General features: G+C 34.9%; 1 protein-coding gene across 1 annotated transcript in view; it reads left to right on the forward strand.

Moving 5' to 3' along the window:
* Copg2 (COPI coat complex subunit gamma 2) overlaps nt 1-12,090 on the forward strand; it is a 135,488-nt gene that overhangs the window by 72,279 nt on the left and 51,119 nt on the right. Inside the window, exons 13-20 of the mRNA XM_027950112.2 lie at nt 2,637-2,732; nt 3,233-3,476; nt 5,826-5,901; nt 6,834-6,937; nt 7,511-7,636; nt 9,048-9,110; nt 9,569-9,708; nt 11,413-11,584. Coding sequence (XP_027805913.1) covers nt 2,637-2,732; nt 3,233-3,476; nt 5,826-5,901; nt 6,834-6,937; nt 7,511-7,636; nt 9,048-9,110; nt 9,569-9,708; nt 11,413-11,584 — 1,021 coding nt within the window. The remainder of the gene's footprint in view (nt 1-2,636; nt 2,733-3,232; nt 3,477-5,825; nt 5,902-6,833; nt 6,938-7,510; nt 7,637-9,047; nt 9,111-9,568; nt 9,709-11,412; nt 11,585-12,090) is intronic.

Consider the following 12,090-nt stretch of genomic DNA (forward strand, 5'->3'; position numbering starts at 1 on the left):
GGCATTTTTATTGGGATCGCCTTAAATGTGTAAGTTAACATTAGGGAAAAAGAGACATCTTGATGATATTCAGATATCCTGACTAAAAACAAGAGATGTCTTTTAATTTGTTCACATTCTACTTTTGTGCCTTTCAAGAATTTTCATGGGGCCAGAATTGTGGCTCAGTGGTAGAGCGCTTGCCTAGCATGCATGAGACACTGGGTTCGATCCCTGGCACCACATAAAATAAACAAATAAAATTAAGGTATTGTGTCTATCTACAACTAAAAAAAATTTTTAAAAAAGAATTTTCATATTGGATTTGAATATTTTCTAAGTGTTTGTTCCTGAATATTTTATTCTTTTCACTGCTGTTATAACTTTTTAATTATTTTTCATTAATGTGTGATAACTCTACAGTTATGGGGTACATTATCAAATTTCAACACATGCATATAGTATATACTGAAAAAATCAGGGTAGTTGGCATTTTCCATCTCCTTATTATTCTTCAATTTTTTATTTTTTATTTATTTATTTTAATAGAGAAAGAAGCCAGATGAAGAGTGGTTGGAAGTTAGAAGAGGGTTGCAGGTGGGAAATGGTCTTTTTTTAGAGAGAGAGAGAGAGATTTTTTAATATTTATTTATTTTTTTTAGTTTTTGGCAGACATGACGTCTTTGTATGTGGTGCTGAGGATTAAACATGGGCCGCACGCATGCCAGGCGAGCGCGCTACTGCTTGAGCCACATATGTCCCCAGCCCATCATTCTTTATTTTTGGAGACTTTTCTAGTTCTTTGTAAAATATATAATAGGTTATTGTAAACTATACTCACCCACTCTGCTTGGGAATATTAGAACTTATTCCTTCTATATAACTTTTGGTACCCATTATTTAGCCTCCCTCTATCACCTTTCCCCTTTTAATCCATTATATCTTCTAACTCTTCTAACTGGTTGTTATTCTTGTAGATAAATATTAATGTTTTCTATGGTAATATTCTGCTCTCTTGCTGAATATTTTATTTACTTAGTTTTATCATTGATTCTGTAAGATATTCAAGTATTCTATCATGTCATCTGAAAATAGAATTTTGTCTTTTTCCAGTTTCTATTTCTCTAGTTGTTTTCTCTTATTAATTGCATTGATTATTATCTCCAGAGTAATGGCAAATAATAATGTAGGTAATGGCATCCTACATTGTTTCTGACCTTACTGGGAATTCCCCTGGGCATACCATATTAAGAAATATGCTAGAATTAGGATTAGATACATATAATTATGTTATGGAATTATCTGTCCATTCCTATTTTTTTGAGATCTTTTATTAGTGTCAGATTTTATTGAAGGCTTTAAAGCATTTTGGGTGTAAGCATACAACTTTTCTGCTTAGACTCATTAATAAGATAATTTATATCAGTCTTCTAATATTGAACCATTTTTGCATTCTTGGTATAAATCCCATTTCCTCATGGTTGTATTATTTTCTTAATGTAGTGTTGGAGTCTCTTAGTTAATATATTCCTTAGAATTTTTACATTAATATCCACAAATTATTTCAGTCTATAATTTTTTTCTTTCCATGCATGTATGCGAAATTTATTAGGATTAAGTATCTTTGCTTCATAAAAAATAACAGACATTTTCTGTTTTCTGAAACAGTGTGTTAGATATAGATTATGTGCTAGCTTGTTGTTGGGAGACAATACTCACTTCCCCACCAGTCTCTCTGTATTTCTACACACCTTATAAGTTATGTGCCAACTGCCCTATGTTTCTGCTCTCCTGTGTTTTCTTTGTATAGCACAAGGTATCTTCCAGCCTTAGAAGATAAAATATCCTTCTAAAGAAGAAGAAGGTTTCCTTACAACTCTAGAAAAAACAGTGCTTCCTTCTGGAGCACAAAAGCAGCATATTTACTATCTAGTCTAGTAATGTTTTCCTTCAATCCAAAGTGTAGGCATACTTATTGCCAATTATAAAATCATCAAATTCCATGGGTAAGGATCCTTATGCTGTGACACAATGCACTGTGGACCCAGGTATTATCTGAGTTCCTTTGCATTTGCCTTATACAATTTGGGGCTGAAGCAGCCAGCTCCAAAATGCTGATACTCTTGCTATTGCTGTTGTTATAACATACTATTTTTCATCTCTGATATAGGAGTCTTTTGCTACCATCACCTAAGAAATTATGAAGGTTAGCTCCAAGGAGGATAAAATCTCACACCCTTCACAGTTCTTGACACTGTCTTTAAAGTTGTGATAACATTCCCTAAGAAACCTCTATGAAATAGTTCCTGGGCTTTCTTGGTTTCCTCTATGAGAAATCAGTCTATTCAAGCTTTTTATCTTTTACTGCTCACTTTAAGAATTTTATGTGTTTGGGGGAGAAATATGGGATCCCTTGAATGAACTTCATTTTTCCATTATATCTTATTTCCTTTTGGGGTCTCTCTGCTTTCTTGAAAACCCATTATTGTCATTTTAGGTAACTATAGCACCTTCTTAGGTTGCAGTAAATCACAGGGAAAATATGCCCAGTTAAAGTTGTGAAGATGCTTGTTTCGTGGTTTTTTGGTTTTTTTTTACAGGTGATGGTCATTCTATGGTGTCATTCTATGGTGAATATTCTGTTTGTTTTTCTGCAGGTGGTAGTTGTACAGGCAATTAGTGCTCTCTGTCAGAAGTACCCTAGGAAGCACAGCGTCATGATGACTTTCCTCTCCAACATGCTCCGAGATGATGTAAGTAGACTGCTTTTAACCCAAGAAGTTGCTGTCTTAAATTCTCATGAATGCCATTAAATATCAGTATTTTATGCAAATTTCTTTATCATCATAGTATGCCTCTCAATATTCTGGTTGCTACTTTATCATTACTAAACATGATATTGTTTCCTTTCTCACTTGGAGGAAAAAACACTTTGTTCGTTTTTCTTTTTAAATAAAGGGAGGGTTATGCATAGTGCTGCACACCTGTAATCCCCTCCCCTCAGGGTTGAGGAAGGAGGATTGCAAGTTTGAGGCCAGCTTGGGCAACTTAGTGAGCCCCTGTCTCAAAATAAAATGAAGGGCTGGGGATGTAGCTCAGTGGTAAAGTGTCCCTGAATTCAATCCCCAGAACCGCCCCTCCCCCCCCCCCAAAAAAAGGAGGAAATTAAAATTTGAAGATTATAAGTCTTGGAGCATAAACATTTCTCCAGTACCTTTAGAATGAATGACAGTTTTATCTTGTCTTTTGCCAGGGAGGCTTTGAATACAAGCGGGCCATTGTGGACTGCATAATCAACATTGTGGAAGAGAACCCTGAGAGTAAAGAAGCAGGTCTAGCCCACCTTTGTGAATTCATTGAGGACTGTGAACATACTGTTCTGGCTACTAAGATTTTACACTTGTTGGGCAAAGAGGGCCCTAGAACACCTGTCCCCTCCAAGTACATCCGCTTCATTTTTAATAGGGTCGTCCTAGAGAATGAGGCTGTCAGAGCTGGTGAGTTATTGGAACACTGATGATTATATAACTGCTGGACTTTTGAAATACTGAACTCAGAGGGTGGTAATGAAATTGGAAAATGAAGCTGCAAGACTTATTTGATGGTGGGATCTTGGAGCATACACTGGGCCTGTATATGTAGTTCTAGTTTCCATGCAGAGTTCTGCCTTAGATTGGCTTTCAGTAAGATAAGAATATTATCACAGGCTTCTCCATTTTTTTTCAGAATTATAGCAATAAATATGAATACATATAGAATTTATGTGTAAATACGTCTCTATTAACTAATATCTCATTAAAAATGTAAGCCCTCCTATAATCCTTTGTCTCTCATTTAACTACCTACTACACTTTTTTCTTCCCTCAGAGATAAATTGAAGTAGCCATTACTAGCTGCTTTCATGAACTAATTTTCCATTTTTTCTTCAGCTCTATGTAATTTAGCCTTTTCCCTTAAAAATCTTTGAAAGCTGTTTTTTATTTAATTACTTAAAAACTGGTTGAAAAATCAGGTTAGACACTTTAAAGTTCTTATCTTTGTTCACCTCATTCAGTTCAATGTAACTAAACTCTTCATGAAGTCCTCCCTTGATTTCTCAATAGCCTGCATTTTTCTTACATTCCTTAGCCTTATTTATACAAATTCTCTTCCTAGATCTATTCCTTAACACAGTACTTATCCTTAGGGTTTTGTTTCTTTCAACATACACATTCTTCTTAGTGATCATTTTTAGAGTTCTGTTGATATACTGTGATATTCAAGTCAGGTCTGTTTCCTGAACTTTTGTGTCCAGCCTTCCTAAGGTACTTCAAATTCAATGTGAAATTCAAAGTAACCCAAATTGAAATCTCCACCTTTTTTGTACATTCAGCTGTGAAAACAGAAACTTATTCTTCTATTTTATAGCCTCCATCTGTTCTTTAGCAAAGACCTACCAGTTTCATTTCCTTACCTTTTCTTCATTCTCTTATCTGTTGTCATGGGTACTTATTTAGGCTCTCACCACATTTCAGATGCCTAACTGATTTGATTGCTGCAAGTCTCACACATATCCAGTCCCTTTTCCACACTTTGCTAAAAGAATGATCTTTAAAATATACAAATTTATTCTTTCTATAATGTTTTTGCAATAACAACTTTGAGGCTAAACCATATTCAGTTTTTGTTTGTTTTTTTGCTACTGGGGATTGAATCTGAGGGGCACTTGACCAACTGGGCCACATCCCCAGCCCTATTTTGTATTTTACTTAGAGACAGGGTCTTGCTGAGTTGATTAGTGCCTTGCTGAGGCTGGCTTTGAACTCGTGATCCTCCTGCCTCAGCCTCCCAAACCTCTGGGATTATAGGCGTACACCACTGGTGCCTGGCCCATATCCACTTTTTATCTTTGGTTTCTCACTTGTCTCCTTTGCACTCCAATGTGAGTCCTGTGCTCAGTCTTGTTCACCTGGGTTCAATAATATACTATGCTTTCTGCTCTGGGCAGAGAGTATTTGGATGCGTTATTCACTCTGCCTCAAATGCTCTTTTCCCTCTAGCTAAAACAGTACTTATTCTTCAAAATTTAGCTCAAGTAATAAGGGTCAACTCCTTGTCTTTCTTTTCCACCACCAATTCTGATTTAAATCTCCTTCTCTGTACTCACCCAACATTCTGGATATAGTTCTACCAGGGCCTTACTATGATGTGTTATAAGTATCTCTTTACTTAACCTGTCTTTCCTACTGCAGTATAACTCCTTAAAGTCAGAGACCATGCCTTTTATCTTTCTACCTCCAGCACCTACTACAGTTCTTGACAGAAGTTAGGTAAGCTATGAATTATAATTGAATGAAAGGAATTGTAAAAGTTTTTACTAGTGGATTTTAATTATATGGAATAATGGGTTTAATTGTAGCATATTTGTACATGCATATAACATTTTATCATATCCAACTCCTGTTACCATTCCTTCCCTCCTCTCCTCCCTCCCCCATCCCCTTCCTTTTTACTAATAGTCAGTGAAAGGAATTTTAATAATAGAGTTTCTTTTTATACTTAGGCCTTATTTTGGGTTAGAACTTAATCACACCAGTGAGATGTAGGAGGTTGTAGTGAAGCAAAGATAATTTTTAGAAAATGTACATGATTCTTTATCCTCAATTCTTTGGGAATTTTCTCTTTAGAGCTCTCAAGGGCCTTCAGAGTTCTGTTTATACTTTAATGTATTAAAGAAATAAGATCAAGAAACACTCAGTAAAACAAGAGACTTCATTGAACACGGATTGTTTATCTAATTTTTTTGAATGATTGATTAACTCTGAGAAGGCAGTATTTATGTTGCTTTATTTTATGCTTCATAATAGCTGCTGTGAGTGCTTTGGCAAAATTTGGGGCACAGAATGAGAGTCTTCTCCCAAGCATCCTTGTACTCTTACAAAGGTAAGTAGTAAAAGAATGACTTTTTTTAAAAAATGGCTAAGTAGTGATTTATTTGAACCATATTATATGCATTATAGGGCCTAAGAATAGAGCTCATATAGTGAATCAGGGACAAATGGCATTTTTTTTTCCTTTCTGATAATTACATAAGTGCTAGATACAAATAAAATTTGAGTTTGGATTTTGAGAAAGTAAACATAAATGTACTTCAGTTTATATAGTAGGCACTAACTTTTTTAAAAAAATATTTTCTTTAGTTGTAGTTGGACACAATACCTTTATTTTATTTATTCATTTTTATATGGTGCTGATGATTGAACCCAGTGCCTTGTATGTGCTAGGCAAGCGCGACTGAGGCACTAATGTTAAGGAGATCTTATGTAATTCATACACAGAGTTGAAAATATTAGGTTTTTGTGGTCTCCATAATGCCATATTTGATAAGGAAAAGATTTGCTTTAGTAAATGCTCTGTGATTGCATTTTAATAATTGAAGCAGATAAGTCACAAGTCAAAGGCTGACTGATTTTAAATGAAACAAATTGCTATTCGAACAATAACAATGACTGGATTTGGAATGCTATTTATCTTTTTAGTATCCTGGGAAAGTATAATATTTCTATTTTGTAATTGTACAGAAGTGTGTAGTTGCATATGCAAGAATAGATTACCAACTGCTGTCTCATGTTATTATGTTCTTTGTAGTTCTTTTAATGCCTCCCTATGTAGTACTTCTGATTCACTATGACAGTATTTCTGTAGTAATTCAGATGAATTCCCAAGATTTGTGGAGACATTAGGAGCCAATATTGGCAATTACCAAATTATTTTATAAAGGTAGTATCAGATAACTTGAATTGTGTCCTTTTGGTATGATGGTAAACTATTGTAAATCTTTGAGGTAACATGCCTATTCTTTGTCCTCTGGTCAGGTGTATGATGGATACTGATGATGAGGTACGAGACAGAGCTACCTTCTATCTGAATGTGCTGCAGCAGAGGCAGATGGCATTAAATGCTACATACATCTTCAATGGTCAGTGAGAGTCAAGAAATAGATATATTTTAGTTCCCCAGTGGTATCTGGAAGCATATTTTGTGATCTGTGTGTTAGCTGACTCCACTAGATAAATGCTTGGTTTTTGTCTTTGAATGCACTTCCATTTCTAGGGAAACCTGTGTGCGCGAGGATATTTTCTAATTTGGGAATGGAAATTCCTGCAAAATAATCTGTGAGAATGTATTACTTAAAGCATGTAAGGGCCCAAAGAATATTGCTTATTCCTGGTTCTTCTTGATCTCCCTCTTGAATGTGTTGGCTCTTTTTCCCCTTTCCTTATGCTCTCACTGCTGTAATACAGCTAAAATGGTTTCTTTTCTGAGAGGTACTTACAGTTTGTTGAAAAGTTTTTGCTCTGTTTTCTTGAAAGAAATCAGGCAGTTTATAAGTTGATAAGGAAGTTTATATAGTAACCTTCATTTTTACTTTTAAAGTAAAAATGAAGTTTTAAAGTCTGTGGTTTTATTTTTCTCTTCCTTCTGAAAGTTTACATAAACATTACCAGTCATTGGCTCGGGTTACAATGCTGAGATTTCTCTGCATTTACAGGTCTGACAGTCTCTGTTCCCGGGATGGAAAAGGCCTTACATCAGTATACATTGGAGCCTTCAGAAAAACCCTTTGATCTGAAATCAATTCCTCTTGCTATGGCTCCTGTCTTTGAACAAAAATCAGGTAATGGCAACAGCTAACTCTGTTAGGTTTTTTTGTGTATAAATAGGTTTTGCAAAACTAGTAAATGTTAGCATATTTTCTGAACTAGGAAATAAAACTAGAACTTGTTTGTCCATTGACAACTAAGATAGATGATTTTGTTTTTGTTTTAGTTGTAGGTTAACACAATATCTTTTTATTTTTTCATGTGGTGCTAAGGATCGAACCCAAGACCTCACACGTGAGGCAGGTGTTCTGCTGCTGAGCCGCCATCTCAGCCCCTAAGATAGATGATTTTTTAAAAAATGTTTTTTAGTTGTCAATGGACCTTTATTTTATTTATTTATATGCAGTGCTGAGAATCAAACTCAGTGCCTCACACATGCTAGGCAAGCGCTATACCACTGAGCCACAACCCCCATCCCTAGATGATGTTTTTTATTAGGAGTTTTTTTTTTTTTAAACATCTATTGGTTTTTGTGTAAGGAGCAAGAATATTAAACATGTCCCAAAATGAAAGTTTTTTTCTTTTTTTAATGCAAAGTGTTAAACAGCATTTGAAATTAGTTGCCAATATGTATTTCAGAGCAGTAATAATAACAACACTGTGACCACCTATTTTTATTTTCTGAATTGTGTAATCTCTTACTTAATTTTGCTACTGGTAGTTTATCTTGAAAGAATGTAGGGCAAGATCATAAAAATAATTTCTAAAGAAACTAGGTGCAGTGACACGTGCCTATAATCTGAGCTACTTGGGAGGATGAGGCAGGAGGATTGCAAATTTAAGACCAACCTGGACAACTTAAAGAGACCCTGTCTCAAAATAAAATAAAGAAAAGGACTTGGGATGTAGCTAGGTGGTAGAATGCTTGCCTGTCATATGCGAGGCCCTGACTCAATCCCTGGTACTACCCCCCCCCCCCCCAAAAAAAAAACAGATATATTATACGTGTGTGTGTGTGTGTGTGTGTGTGTGTGTGTGTATGTGTGTTTTAACTTTAAAACTCAAAAAAAAAAAAAAAGAAAAAAGAAAAAGTATTTAGTGGTTATGAACACATAAGAACTGGGAATGAAAGATCTTATGCTTAATTTTCAGGTTTTTTTAAGGAGTTCTATACAAGTATTATTTCCTGTTTGGAACATAAGAATTGTTTTATAAATTATTTTACCTTTTATAAGTAATTTTTTTGCATCCTTGTCTATTTAAGGCAAATTCTATATTTTTATGACTTACTTTATTATTATTATATAAGATTTTGTTCATTAAATGCATTGTGAGTACCCACTTCCCTCAAACCGACAGAGAACCTTATTGGTATGATTTAGCAGTAGCTCATTGTATAGCTACCAAAAGTTTCTGCCCTCATCTCTTTCTGTCTGCATTGTGAGCTAATAGTGGAAGCTCACTTGATGGCTTTTATCTTTGTAGAAATCACACTTGTGACTTCGAAGCCAGAGAAGTTAGCTCCTTCCAGGCAAGACATTTTCCAAGGTATGTTGATTTTACAGGTAGAAGTAATATTCTTTAATCCCCATGCATTGAAAATTGCTTTTATTCGGTTTGATTAATTCTCAGCTTAGAATGTCTGTGTATGGCTGAAGATCATATGTTATAGTTACTGGACTATGTACAGTCTATGGAATTTTCTAGTTTTTAGTTGCTAACTACTCTGGGAATATTGTTCTTACCTATGCCTTATTGCTTAACAGGGAACTGAGATTCTAAGAAGTTAGGAATTTAGTTTCTTTTTTTGCTTTTAGTAATTCAGTAAACTCACTAACTTAAAGATGCATTCACCTGGGAACATACTAATTGAGTGTTCAACTGTTAGTAAGGCTATAGGATCTGAAATATATTTCCATTTTGTGGAAACTAAAATATTTTAGTAAAGCCTGTCCTTGTCCTCGTCATGTCTTAACTTTCTACCTACTTTTCTTTTTTCTTGCTAGAACAACTGGCAGCCATTCCTGAGTTTATGAATTTAGGACCCTTGTTCAAGTCATCTGAGCCTGTTCAACTTACAGAAGCAGAGACAGAATATTTTGTTCGATGTATCAAGCACATGTTTACCAATCATATTGTGTTCCAGGTGAGATAAGTACCCTTGATTCCTGTAGGGAATTAGTATAAACTGGTATGTTTGGAGACAAAGTTGGTTCCCCTTTAGTTTATGATTCTAGCTCATTTCATTTAATTTTATGTATTTATTTTTTGACTTGTAAATCAGGCATTTTATTTCTGTTTTTTTTTTTTTAATATTATTTTTATGTTTTTATTTTATTTATTTATTTATTTATTTATTTATTTATTTATTTTTTTTGCAGTTCTAGGGATTGACCCCAGGGTCAACCCTTTTAATTAATTTATTTTTTAAATTCAGTTTGGGACAAGGACTGCTAAATTGCCCAGGCTGGCCTTGAACTTGCAACTTTTGCCTTCCAAGTAAATGTGATTATAGGCACAAGCCACCATGCTAGGTTAGAATGATGCTATTTTTATCTATCTTATCTATTTGCACATGTTTACAAATCTCTATTTTGTCCTTTTTTTAAAGATATACATGACAGTAGGGTGTATTTTGACATATTATACGTACACGGGGTGCAACTCATTACAATTTTGATCCCATTCTTGTGGTTGAACATGATGTGAAATTACACTGGTCGTGTATTCATAAATGAGCATAGGAAAGTTATTTCCGATTCATTCTACTGTCTTCTCTATTCCCATCTCCGCTCCCTTCCCTTCCCCTTGTTCCCCTTGTCTAATCTAATGAACTTCTGTACTTCCTCTCCCTACCCTCCTTTGTTGTGGGTTAGCATCCACATAGCAGAGAGAACATTTGACTTTTGGTTTTTTTGGACTGGCTTATCTCACTTAGCATGATATTCTCCAGTTCCATCCATTTACCAGCAAATGCCATTTCATTCTTCTTTGTAGCTGAGTAATATTCCATTGTGTATATATACCACATTTTCTTTATCCATTCATCTGTTGAAGGGCACCTAGGTTGGTTCCATAGATTGGCTATTTTGAATTGTCTAGTTCCTTTTATAAAGAATTAATTTAGCAGCAATTTTAGTTTTCTTTTCAGAATTATAGAGATCCCTTCATATGATGTGTAACTTTTGATGGTTAAAATCTTTTAAAGAACATAAAACTGAAATATCTGAAGAAATTAGACAATATAAAGTCTTAACCATTTTAAAAATGAACATTTAACATCAAAGTAAGCTGGGCATGGTGGCACATCCCTGTAATCCCAGCTACTTGAGAGGACAAGGTAGGTGGATCACCAGTTTAAGGCCAATATAGTGAAATCTTGTCTCAAAATAAATTTTTTTAAAACATTTTTAAATTAAAAAGAGGGAGCTAGAGATACAGCTTAGTGTTAGAGTGTTTGCCTAGTATGCACAAGGCCCTGGGTTCTATCTCCAGTACTGGGGGATGGAGGAAAGTTAATTAAATGAGCTGGGAACTTAGATTTGACAGCCATCTGATTTCTGCCATCTTGTTTTGTAGGAATCAGAAAGAGAAAAACTCATGAATGATAGAAATAGATGGGGCTCGGGTATGGCTCAGTGATAAAGCACATATTTAGCATGTGCAAGGCCATGGGTTTGATGCCAAGCACCCCCCCAAAAAAAAATCTTAGGAGACTTATAGTGCTATTTAGAGAGGGAAGTTGTAGTGGGTTCCAGAACTGAATCTTAGATTATGTGAGAGGACAGGAACAACTTGATTGAAACACATTTCTTTTTCTTCACATGTTTTTCATTTGCTGACTTTTTAGTTTGACTGTACCAATACTCTGAATGATCAGCTTCTGGAGAAAGTGACAGTGCAGATGGAGCCATCAGATTCCTATGAAGTACTGTGTTGTATCCCAGCCCCCAGCCTCACCTATAATCAACCAGGAATATGTTACACTCTTGTTCGTTTACCTGATGAGGACCCTACAGCAGGTACTAACCCACATAAGGCAGAAGATACTTATGTGATTGTGCATGCATTACCTCTTGAGCTCTTAAAATGTCTGGACAAATGTTCAAGGTTCAAGAACATGATTCTTTTCTTTAATTTAATAATGATGTATGTGTGTGCATGTGTATAAGTGTAAAAATTTGACATTCCTGTGAAGAATCATGATCTACTTTTTCCTGATATTTCTTTTGGGGGCATCCTGGAAAAACTGGTTTATTTAATAGATGGTTGGCATTTTAAAAATACATCATTTTTTTTTAAAGGTCTTGAAGCATAAAGATTGTGGTTGTATGTTTAGCCTAGTGAGTAGCTTAGCCAACCACTGTGTATTCATATTTGAGAAAAGCTTTGTAATTCTCTACTTTTATAAATACAGGGGTAAGGGGTGGACCTTAAAAGAGAGCTAATTGCTACTATCAATAGTATAGTATTTACAAGATTTGTGATCTATCACTTATAAAGGTCAAGTATCTATTGTATTTAATTT

This window comes from Marmota flaviventris, chromosome 1, assembly GCF_047511675.1.
Source record: "Marmota flaviventris isolate mMarFla1 chromosome 1, mMarFla1.hap1, whole genome shotgun sequence".
Taxonomy (NCBI): Eukaryota; Metazoa; Chordata; class Mammalia; order Rodentia; family Sciuridae; genus Marmota; species Marmota flaviventris.